Source organism: Takifugu flavidus, chromosome 13, assembly GCF_003711565.1.
Source record: "Takifugu flavidus isolate HTHZ2018 chromosome 13, ASM371156v2, whole genome shotgun sequence".
NCBI lineage: Eukaryota > Metazoa > Chordata > Actinopteri > Tetraodontiformes > Tetraodontidae > Takifugu > Takifugu flavidus.
This window is the reverse complement of record NC_079532.1, coordinates 5,104,699-5,132,417: the sequence shown is the minus strand read 5'-3', so window position 1 is coordinate 5,132,417 and position 27,719 is coordinate 5,104,699. Positions and strand designations below refer to the sequence as shown.

At 47.6% G+C, this 27,719-nt stretch overlaps 1 protein-coding gene across 6 annotated transcripts in view; it reads left to right on the top strand.

Moving 5' to 3' along the window:
• Positions 1-27,719, top strand: part of LOC130536898 (unconventional myosin-IXAa-like) — a 66,772-nt gene that overhangs the window by 20,554 nt on the left and 18,499 nt on the right. For 5 of the 6 annotated variants that reach the window (XR_008953499.1, XM_057053149.1, XM_057053147.1 and 2 more), the window contains exons 3-11: positions 11,929-12,023; positions 12,106-12,168; positions 12,567-12,666; positions 13,311-13,364; positions 15,891-15,988; positions 16,461-16,587; positions 19,313-19,402; positions 23,614-23,730; positions 24,909-25,043. Coding sequence is in view for 5 of the 6 variants with exons in the window: in XM_057053149.1 (XP_056909129.1) it covers positions 11,929-12,023; positions 12,106-12,168; positions 12,567-12,666; positions 13,311-13,364; positions 15,891-15,988; positions 16,461-16,587; positions 19,313-19,402; positions 23,614-23,730; positions 24,909-25,043 (879 nt within the window). In the remaining variant the exon portion in view is untranslated. The remainder of the gene's footprint in view (positions 1-11,928; positions 12,024-12,105; positions 12,169-12,566; positions 12,667-13,310; positions 13,365-15,890; positions 15,989-16,460; positions 16,588-19,312; positions 19,403-23,613; positions 23,731-24,908; positions 25,044-27,719) is intronic. The other variant, XM_057053151.1, reaches the window with a different exon arrangement.

Here is a 27,719-nt window from a genome sequence, read left to right as displayed (position 1 = left end):
ATACGATTTTAAGTAGCTTACTGCCAAATGCATGAATAGAATGAGGGAGGGGGACGTGCACGTGAGAGTGTTACTCCTAAAATCATGTTCTCTTGGAAATGTTTTACAAAAACGATTTCTGGCCTAATAGAGAGAACTGAAATGTGATAAATCTTCTTAAATAGCCCCACGGGGGGTGACTTAAACTTAATCCTGAGGGGATTATTCGCCTCGGTTTTAAATCTGGAAAGTGTCAACGGCGTCGCTTCGCTCGGCTCGCTGGAAACAGAAGAAGATGAACGTTGGGGGACTTTGATGGGAATCTGTAGTGAAGCCGGGGGCGCTGACGCCCTCCACATCCCATCTGCAGCGCGGTCAACCTGAGGAGGCCTATAGATGGCGGACAAACCGCCGCTGGCGTGAGCAGCGCCTGTGCTGTGCAGGATCCGTCTCCTGATCCTCAGACAGAACTCGTGCGCCGTAGCGGCGAGCAGAAGAGCGTCATTGTCTTGACCGTTGACCCTGTCGACGGAACGTGTCGTCCGTTGCACGGATCGGCCTCGTGACCTTCGCGGTACAGCGCAGCCTTTGTAGCCGCCGGACCCGCGTGCGTGTGTGCTGCCTGTACCACGTGGCAAACAGGGACGGTCAGATTAAATCACGCCAGCGGGGTCGTCCGACCGCTCTCTGCCTCCTCGTATCGGACCGTCTCATCCGGTCGCTGTAACCTGAGCAGCGAATCGCCCGTAAAGATGCGACCCGCCGCCGGGAAGGCGGTTTTCTGTTTGATGGCGGCGGTCATGAATCGGCTGGATTGTGACGCACCTTCCAACAGTCGTGCTTCTTTCTGTTGCTGCTCCGGGGTCAGCTGTTGACCAGGGTGAACTGGTAACTGCCCTGCAGATGTAAAGACCCCCAAAAGAGACCCGCTTCACACCCTTTATCGCCCTATTTTGGATTCGTTGGAAACAAAACTCCTTAAAGCCTCCTGAAGCCGGACTCTGACCCCGACCCCGGCTGAGGAGGTCAGATTAAAGTGCATTTTTTGTTCTTCTGGCCAACAAACCTGACGCTCTGCTGCATTAGCAGACCCCCACCCCCCGTTTACCAGATGGTTCTCATCCAGATGTCCCTCTCTGCTCCGCTCTTAACCAGGCCCTCAGGGACAGGATCTGTCTCCTGTGGCTGATAGATGGCTCCAAGTAGTGTTTTGGCGCTCCGGTTTTAAATGTATGTGTTTAGAGGCTCCGTGTGTCATTAAGCATGTTGGAGTATACGTAGCCGCCTGTACTCTTAACCACAGATCTGTAGATTCGGAGCCAGATACTTTAAAGCTTTAAATCTCATGCGGCCTGTTGACATTCTGTACCTGAACCCACTCAACCTGACAGAATAGATTAAACTGCCTGTGAAGATGCTCGCGGAAGCTTGGATTACTGCACCTTTGCTCCAGGCACACGCGCATTGCAGACATGCTGCGTTTATTCCTGCTCGAGTTAGGACGGCACTGCACCCGTGTGTGTCTTTGTGTGTGTGTGTGTGTGTGTGTGTGTGTGTGTGTGTGTGTGTGTGTGTGTGTGTGTGTGTGTGGGCTAACCTCTGCTGTGCCTGTCAGAACGTGTTAGCTGTATGATCTCCCAGCAGCGGGGGAGTGGGAGACATTCGCCCACGTCTGAGCGCGTCCTTGCTCCTTAAATCACATTGAGACGTCCAGAAGCTCCTGGAAACTTCTGTGGGTATGACAGGTTGTTTTGATGGTGCAGCGTCTCCACCGCCCCTCTGCATGCAGGTAGACACAATGGTGGCACCTTTGACCTTTTGCAGTGGGGGATGCACGTCTGGCTTTTTGTGCCCCAAACTGAGGCTACTGTCAGCGTATTTACATGCTCAGGTGTCCAACTGGATCATCTTTGCACACACAGGATTCTGTTCTATTTTGAAAATCATGTCTCTTCTCTTATGATCTTTGTTTTGGGCCATTTCCAGTTGATTTATACAGACAACAATCAACAGTGAACTAGCAAGTTAGCAAAACAGAGCCTTGACAATGGTCAATCATGCTAATTTGCACGGTTCTGTCCACTATTCACACTTTTTTCCTCAAGCTGTTCGACTGCCAGGTCAGGATTTGGCTCTCAGGCATGCGCACATCATCCCACCCCAATTTTTGGCCTGGTGTGTGTGTGTTAGCTTCTGAATATTTCAGTCAAGCTAACGTGCTTATGCCTAGTTGCAGCCATTTTATATCAACACTGATAACAGGATTGACCTGTGGACACCTGATCCTGACGTTCACATCTGCATCGGCCCTATTTCCAGTGTCAGGGTGTGGCCGGGGCCTCCCTATGTCCCCGTCAGATCACTTAAAAATAATTTTCCCTGCATTAGCTTCAGATCTTACAGCTGCTGTCCGGGCGTCCACCCCTATAATCCGTATCCTCCGGGCAGCGACTGCACTCCCAAACATCTGTTAGCTGGATTATCCTCATCTCCTTCTTAGCCGGCCTTTCTCTGGAGCATTCTCGCTTTTCCTCTTTGGGAAATCTCAGTGCAGGGTATATTTATCCCAGCGGACAGCTGTACACACTCAGACGCTCTACGGCTGTATTGTTGACCCTGACGTGGTCCAGCGCCATATCAGCGGCTCGGCTTTACATCCCCGCCGGCGAGCGCTTTCCTCAGTCTTCAGGAGAGGTTTTTTGACCGGATGTATATCCACATTCCTCATTTCTCCCGAATAAAAGCAATAAAAACATCCCTTTTTGCCGTTTGACAGTCAGACCCGCTGCAGCTCCGCCCCCTGGTGAAGGACGCCGCCACAGGAAATTAATTGTCCCAATGGGAATGACTCAATCTGAGGCTGCTTATGTGGTGTCAGGGCAATCAGACGCAGATGAGATTACTAAATTAGGAGTTGTAGACGACACGAAACCATCTGGAACGATCAGAGCAAACGAGCACGCGGCGGCGTGTTTGACCTCATCAAACTGGATCTAATTTAGGAAGCCACTGTTGTCTCCTCGGTGTTTCGGCCACCTGTTTTAAAAACTAATTTGGATTTAAACTGGAGCCATTGAAAGTTGGGTTATCTTGTCTGGGACACGGACAAAACCAGCTGTCGCTCTCTACCTTTTCCCTTCTGGACTCTGCGGTTCTGTTCTGGCCTTTGTCGAGTTATTTTAAGAGTTTAGAGAAAGCAAATTCCACTTTTGTTTGTGATATTTTGGCCGATGTTTGTTTCAGCCGGTTCCTGACAGCAGCATATTGTGGTCTGTCAGATGATGGAGTTTCAAAACTGGTTCCACTGGTTCAATACCTGAAACCACATTTGTGTGATTAGCATGTATCACCTGATACATTAGCATGTATCACCTGATACATGCTAATACCCCGACATCATAAAAGGACAACTTGTACTTTACAGCTTCACAGTCAAACTGGGTCTGTGTGTTTGAGCACAACCCTGAAACCAGTTTGATGTAAACCTGCAACTCCAGTTTTTACGATTAGATCTAGATCCAACATAACCTTGGTGACAATTTTAGCTCGGAGCTTAAGAACTAAATAACTTTGAAACCAAAGATATGTGACAGTGGGGAGGCGTTAGCACAGTTTCCTCATAGCAGCTTGGTGGAATTTGCAGATTCTCCCCGTGACTGTGGGACGTCTCCAGGTACCAGTTTCCTCCACCGGTCCAGAACCATGCATGAGGTGGATGGGGGGCTCTAAATGCCCCCCAGGTGTGAAAACGAGTCTATGTTTTCAGAGGCAATCCCTGTAATCCTCCGTCAACAGTTAAAGACATTGCTGTACAGACGTGGCTGGCGGTTGCCGTTGGTAACGCCACACTACAAACCGGACTGAGTTCCAGATGTGAGGAAGCCGCCTGCGTGCGGCCGCTCCGGCGGGCCCTCGTCTTTGTGAGCATCTCTTTGTGCAATTTCCGAGCAAACACTCAGACAACAGACATCCTGATGGCGGCGCCGTTTTTTTTCTGCGTTTTGCAGAACACAGAAGTTCAGAAGCGAAGCCTCGTTTTTCAGGTTTGAACAGGTCGGTGGATCTGTTGCCGATGAATGGTGCAGATGTGCCATTGACCAGGGTCTGCTGAGTGTGTGTGTGTGTGTGTGTGTGGGACGGTCGTGAGTGGCGGGCGGACGTTTGAACATGTTGCCCAGTGAGGTCGGCGCTCCCAGCGAGCAGGTGACGCTTTGTTTCGTCACTTTATTGTGCTCACACCTGTTTTTTTCATGGACGTTTGCTTTCATCCTTTCGACCTTCTAAACCTGCAACGTGGAACTTTTATTCATCAGGTCTCATTAATCGACCCCTTCTTCTGTTCACGTTGATTGTTGTAGCAGTTCTTCCTCTGGTGCTAAAGGACATTTATTGGGTTTAATGACGGATTCTTGTCAATTAGAATTGGATCGATAAAAGTACAATAACCTTCGTTCATGCATGACTTTGCTAAAGTAAGATTTTACAGCTTATTGGAGGTTAAATCCATAAAAAACAGACTCAAGGTTTGATGCAAGCGGGAGTTTTAATCTCTTTTACGCACGTCAGCTTTGCGGGCAGATTTGAGGGTCATTTTTAATGCTCTGTTTACTCCCCTGATCCCCAGATTTACGGCGGTTTTGCAGCGCGGTCACTCATGACCCCATGAAGCCAGAGGTGACGTTTTGTTCTAAAATACAGGTTGTGCACCAGGGAGAAGCCACTTGGTGCAGAGGCCTGTCTCACGCTTTGCTCCGGATCATCAGCTGACTGTAGAACAAACGGTATGAAAACGCTTCCTGCTGGTGAAACCACGGTTGATACTGGTTTCTTCTTGTCTCCTGCCACCTGTCCCCACCCTCATCATCCTCACTGGGACCGGCCCTTAATCCCCGAACGCTCCCCGGGCGCTGCAGGCGGGCCGCTCGCTGCTCCTCGGGGACGTGGCAGATGCAGAGGAGTTCCTCGTGCCCCCCCGTGATTCACCAACCCCGCAGAGTTAAGATGAAAGGGCTGTGTTGCAGCAGCCTCCGTCCCTGCCTTCATCTTCCCTCCATCCCGCCCACCACCAGGGGCACTCTGGGGGGGGGGGCTGGTGAGTGGAGGAGGAGTGTGGGCTGCTGAAAGAAGGGGGTGGAAATCCGCACTTAAATAATACAGCGAGAGAGTTCTTCTCATGCGAGCGAGCAGCAAATGCCCCAGTTTTGGGGGTTTGAAGAAGTGGAGGCAGATTTAAGTCGTCCTCACAGGGGCGCGGAGCAAAGCTCCGTGCACGCCGCTCACCACGCCACGCAGCCCGCTCACCTTGTAAACAAACACCAGACAGCGCGTGCGAGCGCCCTCGGTTCACGGGCTTCCGCCAAGACCCTTTTAAGGTGTTTAATAGTGCAGATCTGGAGTCTGAACACTTCCTCTGAGTAAAGCGTAAACAAACAGGCGGCAGCCCGGGGCCAGAGGTCAAGGAGGCCGACAGGAAGAAGAGTCGCGTTAGCGTCAGCCGAGCTCAGTCACCAGACAGAATGTGGAAAATGTCCATTAGAATCACCATCTTTGATCTTCTTTAAATGAGGGGAAGCACCTCATTTAAACTGCTCAATGACAATAATCCTTTGCTATTCTGCCCCAACATTCAGGTTTGTAGGACTAATAATAACTCATAATAATAACTAATGACCTGTTAAACCTAACCGGGGCTTTAACCCGTGTTCACCTTGCCTGAAGGTAATTTTGGGCTAATTATTCATGACGTGGCAGAATCATGACTGATATCTAGACTCCAGTCTCGGGTTCTTTGCTAGCATCCGACGTTTCCGCTGTATTTCTGGGGGCTGAACCCAGACTCATCCTAAATGAGCAGTTTGTTGATCTCACAGTTCTGCTGGGTGAAGCCAAGTGTGTGTTTGTTTGCGAGTGCGCAGCGTGTGTGCTGGTTATGGGATTACATGCGGTGAGCGCCCCGCCGGCCTGGGTTCTGCGCCGTTGTCCTGCATTTTTGTGGCGATTCAGTGTCAGCCACCAGCGTAAAAATAGACCCTGAAGCATTGTTCTGAGGTCTGAACCTTCGATGGGGCGGCAAGAGACGCGAGTGATAACGGTGCCACGGAAGGAAAGGGAAACGAGGACGGGCAATCTATAAACGGAACGACCCAAAATGTTCAAGATAGCACGACTCATAGAGACAGAAATCTCTCATCTTTCATTCAATAGAAAGAAATGAGACAGGAAATGCCTTTTTAAGAGAATTACATGTAGGATACATGAACGGACCGACTTCCTGATGCCAACATTGTGCGGTGGGACGTTGAGGGCTGTGCTTTAATCCACTTACCCGGTTCTGCCTGTCCAACCCGAACCAGCTGATTCCAGAACAGCTGCATTAAAATTGGGCCTTTTTAAGTGTTAATTGGCGTCTTTTTTGGCGCGTTTTCCTGCTGGTGATGAAATCAAACGCAACAATGAGCTCGCTAACATCGGCTGAACCAAAACGTCAGAGCTGATTTACACAAGGCAGCGTAAGAAGATGAGAGAGAGGAAATGCCCGAGGTTGTAATCACCCCCCCCACCCCCCCGCAAACCTCCCATGTTAAAAAAAAGATGGTCCACACAGTTATAGTAACCAACACACACTCGACCACATTTCTGCTGAGCGAATGAAGACTAGGAGCAGAAATGATTAATATTGTAATTATTTCTAGGGTCACACACGCCCAAATATCTCACACACACACACACACACACACACACACACACACTCCTACACTTAAATGACTCCTGTCTCACACCTGCACACACACTCCTGCTCCCCTCCAGGACTTTCTGGTGGGCTCACCGGAGGGATTTCCTCATCACCTCGCTCTCCGTGTTCCGTTTTCCATCAGGAAGCTCCGGGAAGAACGCCAGCTCCTCCGTCGACAGTTTACCGAACACCGCAGACCGCTCCGGCGGAGTCGCCGAGGTGCCGCTGCGATGACGGCTGCCTCCAAAATACGAGAGGGGATTTAGCAGCTGAGGCGGGACGCTGGCGGGAGTCAGAAGCTCCTCAGATAAACTCAGCCGACTTCTTTGCAACGTTGTCTTTCTCTTTTTTGAACAATTTCCCTTCAGGGATCAATGAGGGATTTTCATCTCATTTCTGATAATACGATTAGGCCGAATGTTCTAATGCTAAATCAGTTTATTTACGGACACCACATGTGCTTTTCATGCCTCCCTCTCCCCGTTGGACCGCTCCTCGTTTCCTTCTCCCTTTTTCATCCCATCTGTCTCCCATCTTCCACTCCCCTTTATTCTCCTCCACGTCTCTCCTCGTTCCACCCCTCCCACTCCTTCAGCCGGGTGTGTGTGTGTGTGTGTGTGTGAGTCCTCCTCCTGGCTGACACTGTTGACAGTCCAGTGTGGAAGGATGCTTTTATTGGAGCTCTGAGTTCAGTTCTTCCTGAGGACAATGAGATCCAGATGTGGCCACTGAAGTGACAGCAGCCATTTATGGACAGAGAGAGAAGGACTGTACGTGTGTGTGTGTGTGTGTGTGTGTGGGGGGGGGGTGACACACATGTGACACAGCTTCCCAGAGCTGAATATGGTGATTAAAACCAAAGAATTTAGTATGTTAATAGTTCTCTACGCGCTCCTTTCACCTGGAGCTGATTTCTTCCTGTTGAAAGGGAGTTTTTCCTGCCACCGCTGCTGCTCGCTCGGGGGTCAGGTTCCGGGTTTCTGTAAAGGATCTGGAGACAATTGTAAGTGAAGTGAGCTGAAGTGTGTGTTGTGGTCACGTTGAAATTTTGAACCCGGAGAAGGAGAGTAGCATGACTGGGCAGCTCGGAGCACACAGAGTTTTGGAATTCCTGGAAAGTACTGGAAGTTCTCTGCAGGCTGCCAGGAGCAGCCGTGCCAGCTTCAGTCACATTGGTTCATACTTGCTCCTCAGCTGTTTTGATTTCAGTCACCAAGAGTGTGTCAACCAATGGTGTGTGTGTGTGTGTGTTCTGTGATGGACTGGTCCAAGGTGTATTCCAGCCTCTCACCCAGTGGCTGCTGGACAGTGTAACAACAGTCGGCCTTCTCAACTGTCGTGTGAAAGCTTTCTTAAACCTCGCTGGACCCTATTGGCAAGTGTGTGTGTGTGTGTGTGTGCGCAGTGTTGGTAGTAAACAGCATAAGCCAACAATTATTGGAAAGTTCCCAGTGCTTCAGCGCTGAATGTTCAGCCAGTAAACGAGGTAAACAAAGCGAACACTGAAGCAGGAAATGAGGTAATGGCTCCTTGTACCAGCCTGGAGGAAGTGAGGAAGTCCTACATGTGTGTGTGGACTCACATACTCCAATGTTGTATTTCCAGGCCACCTCCAAATATGTGTCGGTGATTCCATCACCCGGTCTGAAGAGGCCCCTCCGGGCTGACCCGGCAGGATTACCTAACGCTACTCCTGCTCCATCCTCACCTCCGTCACTCTTTTCAGAGAATCGAGGGCTCATCCCCTGAGTCTGCTTTGAAGAAAAATAAGGAAGGAACTCAGGGAAAAGAGAGGAAGGAGCCTGCAGAAGAACATACAAGATGTTTCTGCTCTGCTCACAGTCGTGTTTGTTCTTTTGTGTTCACTTAATCGGAATTTTGGCCTCATTGTGGATGTAAATCTAGTCCATATCTGGCTTCAACAATAACAGTTTCTGGAGTTTTGCACGTTTATTTCAAGCCAGAGATTCAACAAAGGGAGCTGCAGATTGGAGTGTTTTGCAGTTTGTTTTCCCTGTTTCTTGGTTGTTGTTCAGCTTGAATCTATTAGAAATTCTTTAGTTTTGGATCATTTAGAATCCGACTTTTCTCCAACTGCTTTGTACCGTGTGATTTGCTGTAGTGCCGCCTCACTAGGATGAAAAACTAATTCCATTCATTCTCCTTCTTCTGGATCAAACTTTACAACCTGCACTTACTGGGTGACTCAACTTCCTCGCTGCTCGCAGCAAACACCAGTTATCCCAGTTAATGAGGGCTTGAGACCATCCAGACGTCCGATAGCAGTTTACAAATTCAGACACATGAAGGACACACACACACACACACATGTACACACATGCACACACTCAAAGCTGTCATTTGTCCCATCTTATGGAGGCATGCTGCTGTGACACTCTCCATGTGTGTTAGAGTCTCGCGTGAGGCTGAGCTGCACCTGTCGGTGCAGGAATGCGGCGTGATGCCGTTTTGTGGCGAGCTGCTGGAGCCGTAGAGCATGAAAACAGGAGAGAACTGCTGCCTGCCAGGAAGCAACAACTCAAGATTCACACATCTGTACATCCATAGTGTCGTTTACACTTCTCCTCCACACCGCTTAAACATCCGGCTCTTTTTTAAGGGGACATTCCTGACTGTCCCTCTATGAGATCCATTTTTCCCGCCTCTCTGCTTGTGTGAAATATCTTTTTAAAACGTGCCTGCGTGTTTGAGGCTTTCTCGCTGCAATTTGATCGAGCTGTCAACAGCAGGGCGAAGCGTGCAGCTGTTCATGCATACCAGCGGCGTCTGCGTGCGGGCCGCGGCTCTGTTTAACGGAGCAGAGAGCACTGATGTTATTTGGGGTATGCACGGGTCCCCCTCACAGATTTACTGCATCTGCAACAGAATCCACGCTCTGTCCGTGCACGCTGCCCCGACTTGCCAGTTAGCAGTGTTTAAAAATGTCTCTCTCATAACATGATTCAATATTTGTGCCCGACATGCGTTTACCCCTGCCTGTTTAATGCTAATTTCATGCTAATTTCAGGCATTTTGCACCTTTCATGTTGCATTATCACAACATCTGTGATGTCCAGATATGGAGGGACGTGCAGGGCTCTACTGTCATTCACTGCTGTGGTCACATGACCTGCAGTCTTTGTCAAGGTGGACACAAGAAGACATAGACAAAATAAAACAACAAATAGAAACCCAAAAATAAAACCTAACAGCTTCCCAGAAGATAATTTTGCTTTTTCATTGAAATGTACACCCAGCATTGATATTTCCAACAGTTATAACCATTAAAATTTGTGCTCTGCTGTTCTGACATAATTGGCGTGCTGACTTTAGCTTGGTCCCCCCTCCACACAACATCCTGCGAGCCTGGGAAGCTGCATTCTTCTGCAGCCTCGGAGAAAACATTTGGCTAAGCTAACGTGACAGCGTGGAAGAACCCACGAGGGCAAACAGGGCACATAAGCATACATTAGCATACTGTCATTGTCGGCGCTTCACACACACACGCACACACACACACACGCACGCACGCACGCACGCACGCGCACACACACACACACACACCACACACACACACACACACACGCAGTCACAACAGGATTAAGCCCAGAGGTCAGCCCATCTTCTTTGGCCTTAAATCAAACATATGGACGTCTAAGTGACGTTTCTGTCATTTGTAAGAGCCCAGTGGTGTCGAGCTGCTCTTAACACACTTAAGTTTGTTTGTAGGCTCCATCTGGTGATGAAGACGGGCTAATTCATTTTGCTCTGAATTGGTGACTCTCAAATTGAATTGTCACCTGAGTCTTTCAAGTCTGTGGGAAAAGCAGCTGTGTCTCTCCAGTTGTTTCGTGATGCTTCCTTAAAGGCCTTGAGGCTTTGTTTCTATTAGGTCACGGAACATAAAATAGTGGGAACAATGATGGATTCTGAAAGAGGTTTTGTCCAGTTTGTCTCCTTGTTTTTTTTAACTGATCACATCAACCTGGGGGTCCTGGGCCACTTTAAAGCCTTCGGCATCCATCCAGAGGATCCTAACAAAGCCACCATTTATTTACCTTTTTACAGGGATTTATTTAGAAGAAAATCATGAGGAGAGTAAGAGACTGGGTCCCATTTTTGAGAGAGCTTTAAAGGCCCACAGTTAGCGAGCGCTAGCATGTATCATGTGTCCATCATAAAGAAAGGAAGAACACACTGACAGGTTTTGAGTTAAAATTCAACCACTGCGTCCCCGTCTCTCATCCAGGGCGGTGCAGGCGTGGGCCATAAACAGGATTCCATTCAGAGTTCCCCTCTATCAATCATCCACACACACACACACACACACACACACACACACACACACACACACACACACACACACACACACACACACACACACACACACATTGTGACATATATAAGCAGTACTAGGAGCTCAAATATTATGTCCTGCAAGACACCTGGGCGCTGTGATTTATTTGATTGTCTTCAACCGTCTGCGGCAGAGCCGAGTTTAGCTAACAGGAAGTTCATTTTCCTCTGACTGGATTTATGAGCACTCAAAAAAGGATTTAAAATTCAGCCAATTTTCACAGATGAAAGTCTGACGGCAGCTGATCCGTCATTCCAGGCGGGTCATTTGTCTGTACGTTTTTTCCTTGTTTCATTATTTGTCACCACCTTCGGCTCCTCCATCGCTCCTCTAATGAACACCTAAACGAGTTCTCAAGGGTCCACTAATGCTGTACTTCCTGTGTGTGAGATTGTGTGTGTGAGAGTGTGTGTGTGAGAGTGTGTGTTGGCAGGAATGCTCCGATATTCCCACAGATTATGAGTGCGCCTGTTTTGAGTTCTGCAGTTTGCTGTTAAAGGAATCTGGCAGTTAAGAGGTGTGTGTGTGTGTGTGTGTGTGTGTGTGTGTGTGGTGTGTGTGTGTGTGTGTGTGTGTGTGTGTGTGTGTGTGTGGTGTGTGTTTTGGGTCCCTTCCTTTGGTTTTTGACCTCTGCGCAGTGATTGGTAGTTGTTACTGTTGCCGTTTTTAGCACATCATCACATAAAGGTTTTTATTTGTCGTTAGTGTCGTCAGTGTTGGATAAAACTATTTTTAGGATCCTGTTGCACGTTATTGGTGCTTGACAGCAACGGTGTGTCTGTATAATCAATAATAATGTCAGGATGTTAGCATAAACTCCCTCAGCTATGTGAAAGTGACTTCTTTATGGTCTTTTCAGGCTTTTGGAAATGCCAAGACGGCTCACAACAACAACTCCAGTCGCTTTGGGAAGTTCATCCAGGTCAACTACCAGGAGAGTGGCACCGTCAGAGGGTGAGACACACACGTCTTTCTTCACCGTTTTCATCTAAACACAAGACGGCTGCCTCTCATGTGTGTATCTGATGATGTGCAGAGCGTATGTGGAGAAGTACCTGCTGGAGAAATCCCGTCTGGTGTACCAGGAGCATAACGAGAGGTGCGTGAGACAGAAGGCAGAGGTCAGACTGTCGGTGGGAGTGATGTCGTCATGTGTGATGGCATGTTAGGCACAGATATGGTGATCAGGTGATTGGATCGATATCAGCCCCACTGATCTGACTAGTTAGTGAAGACTCATTTAATCCCTTTATTCCGAACTGGCCTCATCCTGATAATGGGCCCCGGCAGCCGAGGTAACAGCCTGGAAACGGAAGAGCCGACCTCTACCAGCGGAGGAGAACGCGCCCCGATGATTAACCTCAAACAGTCTTTAATTGTATAAATGGGGCGGTTGACAGGTTGCCACTGACGACCTCTTGAGTTACCAACATGCTTCAATGCTAATGAGTTGCCGTTTAGCTTAGTTGAGGGTGAACCAACTGTATCTCTTCGTAGAAACTACCATGTCTTCTACTACCTGTTGGCTGGAGCCAGTGAAGAGGAGAGGAAGTCCTTCCACCTCCTCAAACCCGAGGAATACCACTACCTCAACCAGGTACACCCAACCAAACCAAAGACATTTGTGTCATCATGTCATCTCCATTATAGTTGCTCTTTATTTCAGAGAATTTAGCTCCTTTTGTGTTTAGAAACTTCAGTTGCTACGAAAGCTCAACCTGAACATGAACAATGAGCGACGATGAACAAATAACATGAATTCTTCACATGCGGCACACACGCCTCCGTCTTCTCCTGCGTTGGCAGCAGATGTGTGGATTCCTGCCCCCTCTGCTCGCAGCAGCGCACGTCCTCCTTTGTTCTCCTCATTTGGCTCCTTCCCCGGAAAAAAATTAACCTTTTTTTTTTTTTTCAACTCTTTCTCATTAAACCCGCCACAACAACCCTCCCGCCCTCTGCTGCTGGTTGCCTTTTGCTGCGCAGCTCTGTTTCCATGGCGACGGAAGTTAATCCCGCTCCCCCGCTGAGGATGCTGGCGGTCGCGCGTGTTTGCCTGAGCGCGCCTTTGAGATCGCCCGCCACGCTCGTAGCCTTTGTTTTCGTCTGGCGGTGCCAGATCGCAGACAAATCTAATTTAAAGTTGTGTGTGTGTTTGTGTATTTACCCTCACTTATAAGCACCGTGTGACATATTTCTTTAATTTAATGTGTGTATATTGTGTGTATTTCATGCCTCCTCCAGATGACAAAGAAATCGCACAAACTCCACTGGGACAATTACTATGAGAGCGAGCTGGTCAGTATCGTGTTGGTGACGCTGTTTGTGTACGTCTGTGCTCACGGTTGTGTTGTGTCAGTCTCGGTCTTTTTTTTTAATTTGCCGTCTGCTCAGTCTGAAGTGGATTAAAGGTGACGGCGAGCTACGCTGCTCCCAGCAGGCCTATTGGATGCTGCAGTGTTAAAGGGATGCCTTTACTGTCTGCTAACGTACGGGATTGGAGAAGGTGACACTTCAGCTCAGGCATTTAAAGACAGGGAAATAGTTACATTTTGAACATGAGGGATCCCTTTAATGTGCTCTGTGTGGCTTTGCTCTTTGGTGATTGGGCGACTGCATCAAACAGGAAACTGCCAGCTTTAAAGGGAAGGTTTAGGATTTCACCTTAACAAGTCAGGAATTATTTTTCTGCATCAACAACAAATTGGAAACAGTAAACAGCAGCGGGGGAACCACAGCAACCGCCAGATAAAGATGTCAGGCAGGATTTTAAAGACCAGGAGATCAGAGAACGTTGTTGCCTCTCCATAATACTGCACCCAAAGCTAAGCTAGCAGCTAGCCTTTGGATTGACTCAAAAACAGGGACCATTGTCCTCAGAAACATCCCCAGTTAGACAAGAAGCCAGTGAGGAGGAGCTCCTTAACCTTCCCTTTAAATCTGTCTGTGTGTGTGTGTTTGTGTGTGTGTGTGTGTGAGAGAGAGAGCGTGTGTGTTTGGTCAGTGGGATTTGTCACGTGTGTCTAAAGGATTCACTGTTTTCTGACAGCAGGCGACATTTGACTGCGAAGACTTTATGTGAGAGTAAGAAAATTCCAATAAGTCGTTTTCATTTCCATATTCATCCAGTTAAAAAGGAACTGAACAAACATCTGACTTTTAAATATTAAACACACACACATCCTGGCGTCGGCATATTTGACATAAAACCTGGAATTTCACACAATTAGAGGTTATTTCAGGAGTGACTCAGAACTGTAAAAATGGGCTGATTTCTCCATGGCTCCATCTTTTCAGTTTTCCTTCCTTTTTCCCATATTTTTCTTTAACCCCCCCCCCCCCACCACCCACTGTTTACTGACACCCTGTCTCTCTGAAGGGCGAGCCGATGACCTCATCAGTCTGTGACCCCATGGTCCAATGATGATGTCACCGTCTTCATCCCACGCAGACACACACACCCTGAAAGCTTAGCAGCCCTGACAGCTGTCTGCTCCATCCCTTTGGGGCTCTTTACCTCCTGACCTCTGCTGCTGGTCAGCGTGTCGAGATCGTCGCCTGAGGACGAGCGCTGACATCTGTATGCAGCGTCCAGGTGTAACATCTGGATGTAAGAGGAGAAAACCAAAGACACATCTGATCCCAGAGACCAAACGTGCTGTGGATGTCTGATATGTGTAGTCTGGTTTGCTGCCCTGCTGGCTGCCTGTTTGCATTTCTTCAGTCCCGGGTTTTTCGGCCCTCTTCGGCATCTGGTGTCGGGCTGAAATGATGTTTTTGGCTCATCGGGGAACGAGTCCCTGGAGAACATTAATCATTATTAGGCCACGGTAAGTAGCAGGAACACATGCAGCAGAACCTTTAACTAGATTGATGAGCCGTCCCTCTGCCGTGACCATCGGAGGCCGTATGTGCGTTGCAACTGGCGTGAAATTACACCCTCAGATCAAGACGGAAAAAATCGTTCTTTCTGTCAGGAGCCTCTTTTCCACCACAGGGATTTTTATCTTTTACCCAGGGGTTTCGACCCGTGTTTGTGCCGAAATTACGCAGGAAAAAACATTTTCCCGATCTCAAGTTTTCCCTGCAATGAGGAGCCTAGTGAGAATTCCTGAGGGGGCGGGGCTGTGTGCTGATTGGTGGGACACGTCGTGCAGTGGAAATGCAAACCGCACAGATTAGCAGGAATTTTTCTGCCCAGGTAAATAAATTCCTGGTAAGGTTGGCGGTAAAGGGTCTAATGTGTTCTCGTTTCCAATTTCCGAGGTTTTCTTTTTGCTTCCCGAACGTTGTGGTGCTCGGCGCTGAGACCTGACGTACCCGGCAATTTAAAAAGTGGCCGTTCCCGGTTTCCCCTGATCAAAATGGAACCGGAGAAGCTCGGTGAAGAAATCGGCCGACCGTTGGCTCTGCGTTTCCCTCTCAGCTTTCAGCCACAGGAAAACAATGGCCGAGGCTGAGGAGCATTAAACGTGTAAAAGGAGGAAGAGGCAACAAGAGGGCGAGTTAGGGCTTCTCTCTGGATGCTCTTTGTGGTATCTGGTAATTAGGGATGGAGAGGAGACACACTGGCTGACCGGGTGGCTGGAGGACACACACACACACACACGCAGTCAGTGTATATTTGATACACAGCAGCGATCACATGTTCGCATGTTCAGGATTTCTTTTCCTCACCGTATCCCTCCCGACGAGCTGCGTTTGGACGCTTTCGGGAACCCTCTGGTGAAACACTAATAATCGCCCAGATTAACGCGACCGTTCAGTTTCATTTGTCTCTGACAACTGCTTCACCTTCTCCGTTTTCTCTGTCTTGTCTGGCAGGACTGCTTCACGGTGGAAGGAGAGGATCTGAAACACGACTTTGAGCGGCTGCAGCTCGCCATGGAGATGGTCGGCTTCTTACCGACCACCCGCAAGCAGTAAGATCAAGACCCAAATGGCTAAAGTTGTTTTGTTGTCAAAAGTTAAAGCTCTGCGCTGGCTTAAAAACTCCAACAGCCGCAGTTCCCTGTTGCCATGTTGGCTCCCAGTGGCCTCAGAGGTCTTCTTCGGTTTCACTTTGGTTTTCATCCATGTTTGAACTGTAAATCTGGGACCACCTTAACTCCCCATGTAATATAAACTGTTTGTGTTCTATTCTAACTCTGGGCAGCAAAACGAAATGTAGCTGCCATAAAGTCAAACTTCCTCTTTAAATCATGACGATGATTTCACGTCATATTTTCACATCAGTTGCGAAAGCAAAGATGAAACTTGGAGCCGCTGGATTTCAAGATCTGAGGATTTAATCGTCCCTTTAATAAAGTCGCCTGTCTACGAGAGGCCGGTCCAGAGTTCCCACGGACCACGGCTATCGCGCAAGCGCTAACAGGTGCTGGTCTCTTTCACCAGGATCTTCTCCCTGCTGTCTGCCATCCTCCACCTGGGAAACATCCGATACAAAAAAAAGACCTACAGGGAGGATTCCATTGACATCTGCAACCCAGAAGTTTTGCCCATCGTGTCGGAGCTGCTTGAGGTGAGCGGCGTGATGGTGAAGCTGGTCCAGTGGGTCATGTGACTCCACTTCGGTTAGCCACCTAATAAAAAAATCATTAGACTGGGAATTTTACAATATGGTTCCGTTACGAACATGTTTTCACACATGTGACAAGTGGGGGGAAACGTCAAGATAAATAAATAATTCAAACTAAGAACTGGAGCAGAACTTTACCACAGGGCTTGTTTACTCTCTTTAAATACTTTCTTTGCCAATTATTTAAAGTTTATGCCCTTCGGAGATGTAAAGCACCATGCACTTAAAAAGAAAGGAGTAACAGCCATCTGGATTTTTTTTAAGCAAGTTTAAATCCCATGTGGAGCTTGGCAAAAAGCTTTTCGGAGTGTGGAGGACTCTCTGCTCACAAGCGCAGCTTGTGGTGACACTGCAAGTTAAGAGGTGCTTCAGGCCCCAAAGAGCCGTCCGATCATCCAGCGCTTCACTGTTTGTGTTCGGGCTATTTCCAGAGCTCTTGTGCTAATGTAGCACTGCAAGGGGAAGGGGGGGTCCCCCCCCAGGATGTTGTGTGCACTGTTGTCTCAGAATCATTTAATCATTTAGCTTAACAGTTCTGGACATTTAAAGACCTTGCTTTTTAAAAATATTGCTAACCAAGACCCTAACTCTAAACTAAACCCAGTTCTAGCCTCAACCTTAAAGCCACGTCTCTCAAACCGTCCTTTGAAATTGTTGCACCCAGGAAAATGGTCCCACTTTACTAGTAGAATACTTGCTAGTACCTGATATTTATTAAATGTGAGGACACACACACACATACACGCTCACGCTCACGCTTAACCTAGGAAGTGCAGGAGGGATGGGACATTTCCCAGACCCAGCTACAAATTTTTAGCCCGTTTAGCCGGATGCACTTGTTGAATCGCTGACAAAACAATGAGAGACGTGTGCCGGAGACTCCTGTCAACAGCACGGCGGGGATGTTATGGCTGTGTCGTAACATCCAGACTGCTCTCTTTGACCGTCCGCAGGGCCGGAGGGGCTGTGACGAGAGCTGCGCCACATGTTGCCCACATGCTAGTGGGTCGCTCTTTTAAGTTCAGGTTTATTTGGATGTCTGTTAGCTAATGCGTGGGCAGCAACTATTTGTCCCTGGGGACGAATACAGCATTTTTAAGGCAAAGTAGTAAAAAAAAAAACAGGGAGCCCAAAACGTGAATTAATGAAATCAAAGTTACGTTCTGAGGACATCTCAAAAGTTTAAATGTGCTTCTCGAGAATTGTGCTCCAGACGGACACCATCACCATCAGACTAATTAGAATGCATGTTTAATTGATACTACATGACTTCACTTTGAATCATCCTGCATAAAAGTTAAAAATAGGTCACTGGGGTTCGCTAAATACAGATTTGTGAATCAGGCAAGCTGAAAGTCCTTCAAAGGAAAGTTGAGTGCAACCCCTGTCCATGGGTGAGGCCTTAATTTGCATGAAAAAACCACATTTCTGTCAGCCCATGTCTCACTTATTTGGCGTAGCGCCTCCAGGAAGCAACAGTAACGGCGGCACCAATTATGCGAAGTGGCGTTTAAAGAGAGGTGACTAGCACAAGTGTGGATTGATGATTGAATAGGTACAAAACGAGCAGGGACTTCCTGTTTCCTGTGAAACTGGAATAGGAAGTGGAGTTTGCGTGAGCTGACGGACAGTTGATGGACTGGATCATGTGAGCGGAGTGGTTCAGCCCGGCCAGAAACATTCCTGCAGAGACTGATATCAGAGCTGCTGTGGGAACACATCCCATTAGAGCTGAAATTGCTAGTTTAAATTTTGAGTGCTAGCATTTTTAAAGACATTTTCCTCCAGAAAAAAACAAAAATCAACAATATGTCAATATTAAAAGACTATTTGGAGGACTGAAATCCCGTGGTGTCCTGGTTGCTTTCACAAACAAAGAAGATGGCATCTGTCAGAGCTAGTGAACAGCTAATAAATCAAATTTGAACACATTTACTGACCCTAAGCCAGCGCTTACACACTTGTGTGTGTGTTATGGAATTAAAACTGATCAGACACGGAGCAGCGAGCCTGTTACCAAGTGACTAATACACGGATACAGCAGCTAAAGACCAATCACCCGCTGCAGAATGGGCTTCGCTCATAGCTGAGGGATTATCAGGGAGTGTGAAATGAAGTCTGATTATGCCCCCCACACACACACACTCCCACTGTTCCACACACACTCCCACACACCACCCTCCCGTTCTGTCTACTCTTTTTATCGCCTGTCTTTAGAATGGAGTCAAGACTGGAGGCATAATGATATTAAATCCTTTATCAACATCTTTAAATGTTACACACACACACTTAAAAGAAACGCGTGTGTATTGTCAGCGGCAGCTGTTCGGCCCGATCCCCTAATCCCCGTGGATGGTGGGGGCGATGTGTGCAGTGACATCTGCTTCTCCCAGTGTGGCCCTGTCCTCAAAAGTCCTATTCTAGTTTTTGTGTAAACTTGCCCAGCGAGGCCAAATCAGAGTTGTGTTTTCACGCCGATGGTGGTCGTGTTTCATCTGGGATGGGGGGGCTGCAGGATTGATTATGAGAACCAGATTTAAAGGCCTGGTTAGGCCAGATGAGGACGGATGTTTATATTCGTTATGATACTGTTCAGGCTCTTACTATATAAAGAACCACCTGTTTTAGGTGAAACACCTGATGTGTGAATCTTGCCCCCCCCCATCAGGTCAAAGAAGAGATGCTGCTGGATGCGCTGACAACCAGGAAGACGATGACAGTCGGGGAGAGGCTCATCGTTCCCTACAAACTGGCAGAGGTGAGGCTTTATTTATCTCAGTGAAACGTGACACCTTCCGCCTGTCAACACTTGGCTCAGACTTCCAAAATGAATCTATTACTTGCATACAACCCCCCCCCCCCCATGACCCTGTCCTTTCTGTGCAAATTTGATGTAACCCAGGCGATGTTGGGGCAATGCTGACAAATAATGTTTTGTATCAGGCCAAAGCAACAAACAAAAAAAAAAGAGTTGGCAGGAGGGGGTCTAGGATGGGCGAATTCCTCCCAGCCTGTTGACGACACATTGGAGCCACATGTTTTGCCCAGAAGAGCGTCAGCTGTAGGGGAGAGTCTGAGTTTGGGTTTGTTGTGGTATTCGTACACCCCCCCCCCTCCCCCAGCCCCCCAAGCCCTGTCGCTGCATTCTAAGGCCCTTTTGATAGAGCTCTCTTCCTCTGCAACTTCCTGTTTCCTGACAAGTTAAGGAACAGTGCAAATGAATCTTGACCACACCGGTCCCTGGGTCTTACTCTGCATACGTCACAGATATCCCAACTTTAGCGTCCTTTAGCTTCCTGCTTCCCTCCATCACGCAAGAATTTGCCGGTTTTGCTTTCCTTTTTTCTTGACAGGAAATATTGCACAAATACCGTTTAACTCTGCTGGACACCACCCCCTGTGGGTTCTACAAGATAGTTTAGCCCAACAATGGTTGCTCCTACTCTCAAACGCCCCCCACCCCCCCATCTCTCCAGTCATGTGGTCTGATCTCAGGAATGTGCAACCTCCACTGGAATATACAGTACGGAGGACAGTCGGTCTCTGTCTGCCCATTCCTTCCAGTTTCTGCTTCAGCCCCAACCTTGTCAAGAAAAAACTTATTATTTTTTTATAATCCAGAGAATAAGTTCTCTTTTCTGGGTTGGATTTGGAACAGAAGCTCCGACTGTAGCTGTAAAAAAAATCATTTTCCTCTTAAAATAGACATTGACAGAATGCTGTGAGTTTTAAACCCCATATTAGAACATTTATCCACTGATAGAGAAAGCACAGATGTGTACGCCTGTAATAATTGATTTTCTTGGACCGTTTTTGGGGGCCAGGAAAGAAAGCAGCAGTAAAAACACTGTTATCTCTCACTTTGCCGCTCGGAAAACGTGGTTTTATTGTAAATCCTGGTCTCCAAGAGCTCCTGAGGGGAACATTTAGGTCTGTAAGCTACTAAATACTTTACCATGTTAACCAGATGTGTCTGAATGTGCCGTATATCATTTGGCACTGCAGCAGGGGTGAAAGAGCCTTTCTGTCTGATCCATCAAGAACACACTGCGTAGATGAGGGAAACCACAATGACGGGTTACTATCACATTATCACTCACTCACCCGGCCCTTTCAAAACTGTACAGTATCCATGGAAACATGGGTAAAAAAAGACACCTGAGAATGTGACCAAAGGTTTTTTCAGATTCACCATATTTTATCAGCGGTCATCGCTTGGCATTGAGCTCCCATGATCCCTTGCTGTTTCACCCACACGTTTTGGTCATGAAGCCAGAAGTGAATTAACGTCGTAAAGTCGAGGCACCTGAAAAGATCAGAGCTGAATAAAGACTCATCAACAGGTGGAATTCAGTGAGGGGAAAATAGCAATAACGTTTCCATGAAGGTGATCTGAAGGTGGGGGGGTCACATCAGCAACAAAGCTCTGACCTTTAAACCTCTATAAAAAAGTGAAGCTCTGCTAGTTCCTGCTGAACTGTTCCTGTCCTGATCTGACGGAAGACCCCGGGAGAGAGGTGAAGACCACCTGTCGAACCCGTAACAGCTGCTTTTGTACAGGGAAATATGGAGGGGAGGAAAAAAGAGGCCTGGCAAGTGTTGCTGGTTCTTCTCAGGAAGCACGCTCTCCCGATGAGAAACGCGTCCTCGGCAGCTGTCCTGTCCACCCACGCCTGAGAGGGGTGAAACCGCGCGACCCCCTGAACCTGGATGCACTGCAGCGGACGGGCTGGATCGGGCCCCGGTTGAGTCAGAACGGAATGCATTTAAGAATTGCTCGGTTTCAGTTTAAGCAATTACAGCAACTTTGCGTTCATGCGGGGGGGAACTGAGCTTGGCCACGTTTCAGGACGTCAACATCTGCAGTTGTCTCAGCGTTTGAGAGAGGAAGCACTTTTAAAATACACCACTTATTATTTTTGCAGAAGTCCGATGGTAAACTTTTCTTTTTGGTTCCGATAGCAACAAACTCACGCTTATGTCGGAGAAATGTTCTCTTAAATAAAAAACCTCTAGAGGTTCACCTTACTGGTGATACAAACATCAGAAACTGAGATTTGGATCATTAAAAAAAAAGATTTACTGTCTTGTGGTGTCATTCGTTAATTACAAGCTACACTCCTGCTGTTATCTGAATAAAAGATGAGCGCATTTATTCTAAAAATCCCAGATGCCACTTGGTTCTTGTCAGGAATCTGTCCCGGCAGGACCACCCTGAATGGGTCACCGGTCCATCTCAGGACACCTCACATTCACTCACACCTGATTTAGAGTCTTCTGTCAAGCTGATGTGCTTTTTTTGGACTGTGGGAGGAAAGTGGATAACCCCCCCCACACACACACACAGACATATGGGAATAGAACCCAGAACCTTCTTGCTATGAAGCGAGCGTGCACCACCACTTCTATAAATGCAGACGGGTGTTTGATAGCTGTGCTGAGGAGGAAGGAAGAGAACTACTTCCTGTCCGTCTCAAGCGCGGGTTCGTATCTGACCCGTGCTGCATCCAGCTGTGCTTGCTAACTGTCCCCGGCGTGATGAATAATTAAATCCCACGGCGAGCGCAGACATGCTCGTGCTCGGTGAGCGTGTCAAACGCTCGTCATGCCTCTGCCAGAGAGTCGCCACTAAAGCATTAAACCGCGATTCTTCCTCAAGCTGTGTATTATTCATAGTAGTCTTACGTAACTCTCGGGGAGCTGTGACAAGGCCGCTAAAAATAAGAGCTAATCAATAATGCAGGAGAGGAGACGCAGCTTTTAAAAGCCAAATTTCTGCTTCATCATGACCGCTACTCTGTTAGCTTCTATTTATCCTCTTACTTGTTTTCTCTTCCTTGTTCTTGAAATCTCTTTCCTCTGCGCCACAGTAGGAATTTTAGATAAAATGTTTCCCGTCTCTGGTCTATATGTTGAAGATTTCTCACCTTGGTGGTTTCTCCCTTTTGGGAGAACTTAACACAAACTCCCCGGAAAACAAGTTCCTCCTTCCTTGAGGTTAAATGTAGTGGAGCGAGTGTGAGTGCATTTTTTTAATGGTTTAAATTTCCCTTTGTGCCAAACCTTCCACTGCAGAGAAATGCTTGTCTGGGGGGAAAAGGAGCATAAATGATTTACGATGGGACTCGCTCACACTGCTGAAGCCGTCTATTATTAAGATCACGTCTCGGCGCTTCATCTGGAATGTTTGGTGGATAATGAATTTCAGCAGGCAGGTTTTTTTTCAAAGTTCATCGTTTCACTGCTGCAGAATGGAGGCAGAGCAGTGGTCGTCCCAGTCATTTCCTCGGTTCCGGTTCGATCCGGGCCCTGTCCCAGATCATGACCCCCCCCCTCCCGCAGCAGCCTAATTAGCAGGATGGTAGCATGTTACATAAACAATGCACAATTATACGTCTGTGAAACCAAGTTTAGCCTTTCTGTAAACCAGCGTCGCGAAGGCGGAACCAGACGTTGAGTCTTTCTGACTGACTTAATGATAGTCTGATGCAGCTGAGGTCACCAAACTCAAAGGTCAACTCAAAAGCATTTAGGCAGCAAAAAGAAGCATTTGGCCTACTTGCAGCTGATGGCCAAACATTCGTTGCACCTATGTTCAATGCCAACCTGCGCTGGTTGCCAGTTCTGATCCCGCCAGTTCCTCCAAGTTGTTTTCAGCAGATGTGATCCGACACTGATCCAGTTCCACAGAGAGACGGAACACTTGTGTTGTTTAAGCCAGTCAGGTGGGTGTTTTCTGTCTGAAATCATCAGGCTCTGTTAGAAGATAAGAGAAACCATTAAAGGGGATATTTAGGTGGTTGCATCAGCACTGAATCTGCATCATCTGTGGGAAACTAAGAACATGGAGGAATAAACATGGTCGACTAACTTCTGTTCCACATGAAGGAATCCGTATGTTTTTGATCAGAAAATACTGACTCTCTCTCCCTCTGTGTGTGTGTGTGTGTGTGTGTGTGTGTGTTTTAGGCGGGCACAGTCAGGGATTCCATGGCCAAGTCGCTGTACAGCGCACTGTTTGACTGGATCGTGTTCAGGACCAACCACGCTCTGCTAAACAACAAAGACCTGGAGGATAATTCAAAGGTAACAAAGAAAAACACTGTTTTGTACCCAGATTTTTCTCGAAGACTCGTCAAAACGATGCTTCAGGAGCTTCGCTACACAACACTGCTGATTTCTTCCCGTTGTTGAACACCAACGAGACCTTTGTCTCGGATCAGCCACCCACCAGTGGAAGCATTTTGGTACAGTCGGTAATGGTTCTGATAGTCTCCAAACCTGGTGGTCAGTCTTCACAGGAGAGGTGCAGCTAACCTGCTGTAACAGGTGACGCTCAGCTAGACCCAGGTCCTCCTCTGAGGTTTCTACCTGTTAAATATTCCCCCACCAATAGAAATTAATCAGAATATTAGAATAGATTTTAAAAAGTATCCTTGCGACAGACAGTTTTACCCAGCTCAGATCCACTGAATGATGTATGAGACTGCATAGAATATAGTTTTCTTATGTATTTAACGTGTGTCCATCTGTTGCCAGTGATAAATCATGTATGTTTCCAACATGTGTCTGTTTCATGTGCTTAATCCTGCTACCGTCTTCCTGTCCGTCAGTCAGTCAGTCAGTCAGTCAGTCTTCTTCCTCTCCTCGGGGCAGGGAGTGGTGCAAATATGAAAATTCCTCTGTGTGTGTTTTGGAGTGGCAGCTGGCATTTTAGAACCTGTGGGGAGATCCGTTTTGTATCTGTGTGTGTGTGTGTCTGTGTGTGACTCTGTGACTGTGTGTATGTGCCAAGAACATAGGGGGCAGATGGCATCGAGTTCCCTTTAGCTCATTTTACCCCCTGGGGTTCTTGCTCCTCCCAGTACTCAGTGTGTGTATCTGTGTGTGTGTGCGCGCACGCATCCCTCGATGCGCTGACATCACTGCGCTGTCCCACCGTCGGTGCTCTCGAGGGGTCGATGAGGTTGCACTTTCTCTCAAGGTCGCTGCTCTTCCGAGTGCGCATGTCTGTGTCACTGAAAGGCTTTAGAGACAATCGGCCTTCAGAGAGAAATAAAACCTCCAGGACCAAATGAACTAGAACGTGAAGCAGCTTTTACAGCCACTTTCCTAATTAAAGCTTTGTTTGAGCGAGCGCCTCCCACCGCCGGCGCATCGTCATGATAGATGATGGCAGAATCCTACAGAGACTAACAAAACCGCATCGCTTAATTAGTGGATTTGTGTCGCGATCGTAACATTTCTATTCATGTTCATGTCAGATTCTGTCCATCGGAGTCCTGGATATCTTTGGCTTCGAGGATTATGAGAACAACAGTTTCGAGCAGTTCTGCATCAACTTCGCCAACGAGCGCCTCCAGCACTACTTCAACCAACACATCTTCAAGCTGGAGCAGGTAGAGTTCCACACCAACACGCCAGATAGCAACAGATACTCTGTTCTAGCGAAATGTCCTCAGAGACGAGGAGAAGAGACAGCGAGGACAGAAACTTCAGGGGAGGTAATGAGTCCTAATCTGGACTGTGTCAGTGTTGCCTCTCGCCTCCGTCAGACTGAAACGCGATTAGCTGTGACAGCTGAACAGACGAGCCGTCGCTGAAGGCTGGATGAGGGGAGGAACAGAGCGGCGAAAAGGCAGTGTTACAGTAAACGAGTGCAGTTATGTTCCTTTGCCTCCAATGACGATCACAGGACATCAATGCACTCATGGTCCTGTTACCCTCAGGCTGCCAACTGACACACACATTCTTGTTCTTCTATCTTTGTGAGACCATTCATCGACAGAGTGCATCCCTCAGACCCTCACCCCTAAACCATAACTTTGAAACAAAGGGCCCGTTTACTTGAGAATGTATTCGGAAGCTTTTCAAACAACCTCAGCAGCCTGCAGCTCTGGAGCAGATGCCCGAAATCTCTGAAAACGCGCTTCTTTGCGCTTACGCCAACAGATGTAGTGGGGACTTCCACTCTTCAGCCCGTTTTAATATCATTATTGTATTTCTCCGTTTTAATGCAGTCTAATATAAATAGACAGCAAAACAAAGCGTTTTCACCCGTAAACGGATCCCAAGTCTCAACCCTCAAACACACCTCTGGATTTTGTGAGGACCGGTTAAAATGTTTTGACATCACAATGTCCTCACTTTGCAAGTGAAATGCACATTGTGATTCTACCTATATAGCCTGTACAAACACTCATCTGTATTTCTAGCTTTGTGAAGACTCATTGACGAAACACTTCCCCCAGCTAAATTTCCCTTTAAGCTAAATTCCGAACCCGAACCCTAACCCAAAAGACATTTTTGAAGCTATCTGCACTTGTAAAATACACATTTTTGTCCTCACAATGTAACATACATATGAACACACACTTCTAATAAAGCTGCTCAACAAGATCCAGAATGTCCTGCTGTTCTGACACACTTCAGAAGGCCAAACTGAGGGGGAACCAGCAGCAGCAGCTGCAGAACGCTGCAGATTAGTTAATGAGACCTCCTCAAGAAGACAGATTCCAAGTAATTTAGCCATAATCACCATCGATTCTATTCACCTTATGTCAGTGCCCACGGCTAAAAACAGGACACAACACGTACCGTCCTGACTGAGAGGTTGTGTTACTGTAGATAAAAAAATGGTTCTGTCTGATGTTTTTTTCCCTCAAGCATGCTGGCACACACTCAGACACACACAGGACATAACGTGGTTAAAGAATTTAAAGTGCTGAGCGAAAAAACCCGAATCATCTCTTAATTTCTAATTCTTTTGTGTTAAGCTCGCCTGTTCTGGGTGGTTCTCCAGGACAAAACACACGAACATTAGGCTGATTGGAGTGTGTGTGTAAAGGACGTGTAACCCACGACCCCTCCACGTCAGCGCTGATCACAGCGGATGGATGGAAGCCCAAATCAAACGTTTCAGTTGGTGTTTTCGGTCCCCTCCCCCATCCTGGAAGCTCTCAGGCTCTCATGACACCATCCGACGTTCCCTCACAGTTTATTATCCTTAAATCAGCGGCGTCCTCCAGACCGCCGCTGTCTCCTTCTCCTCAGTCTGTTTGACAGAGCAACGGTTGAGGTGTTGCTCAACGCCGAGGGGCCCCTCCGAGGCAGGTTGATGCCATGACCTAATGCGGGGATGCTGGATCTTCACCGACGTGTGTTTATTTTGATGAAGTCCTGCAGTTTTCTGTCTGACGTCATGAGCGGAGAGAGAGCGCTCCACGCCTCTTAGCTTTAAACTGCTGACACCTGCCTTTTTTATTATAAACTCTGAAGGTGTGATTTAAGGGAGGGTTAGTTTCTGATGGCTTGATGAATGTTCTCCTTCCTGTTAAAACAAACATCAGGTGTTGAATTCTCTTTATCTGGCTGAAAAGTAATTTTGACTTTGTTCATTGTTGGTTTCACCCGTTATCAGAGGTCTGTTTACCTTTGGAACAGCAGCCAAAGCTAACAGGACCGCTGTGGTGAGGTGTGTGTGTGTGTGTGTGTGTGTGTGTGTGTGTGTGTGTGTGTGTGTGTGTGTGTGTGTGTGTGGTGTGTGTGTGTGTGAGGACAGTGTATCAAAAGTGAGAAAACACACGGCAGCCACCGCCTTGGGCCAACACGCTATCATGTTTACCCTGCGAGTTACTCTGACTCTGTAACTCTTCATCCTTCTAATTTTACTCTATACGTTAGCCACAAAGGCTCAAAGGGTGGAGCCTAACCCGTATCGGCTGTGGTGGTTCTGTCTATCAGTGTGGAGGTTAGGACACGTTTGTATGACGGTTAGAAAGAGGACAGGATGGAAATGAAGCGCATTACACAGAGTTAACTCATGATAGCGTTTGGATTATCTCCACCAAATGGACTTCCTGTTTGCCCAGTCAGTCGGTGGAATGATACACAGATCTCAGACTCTCCGTCCTTCCACTCGTGCCGTCCCGTCTGCCGCCATTGTGAGTCACCCCAGACAAACAAGTCCCATTTGTCCCGGTTGTTCCAGCTCTTTCAATCAGATCAAAGTAATTACTCTTTAAATTGATGAACATTTATGGAAAGAAGGAATAAAAGTATCACAATTTCCTCTG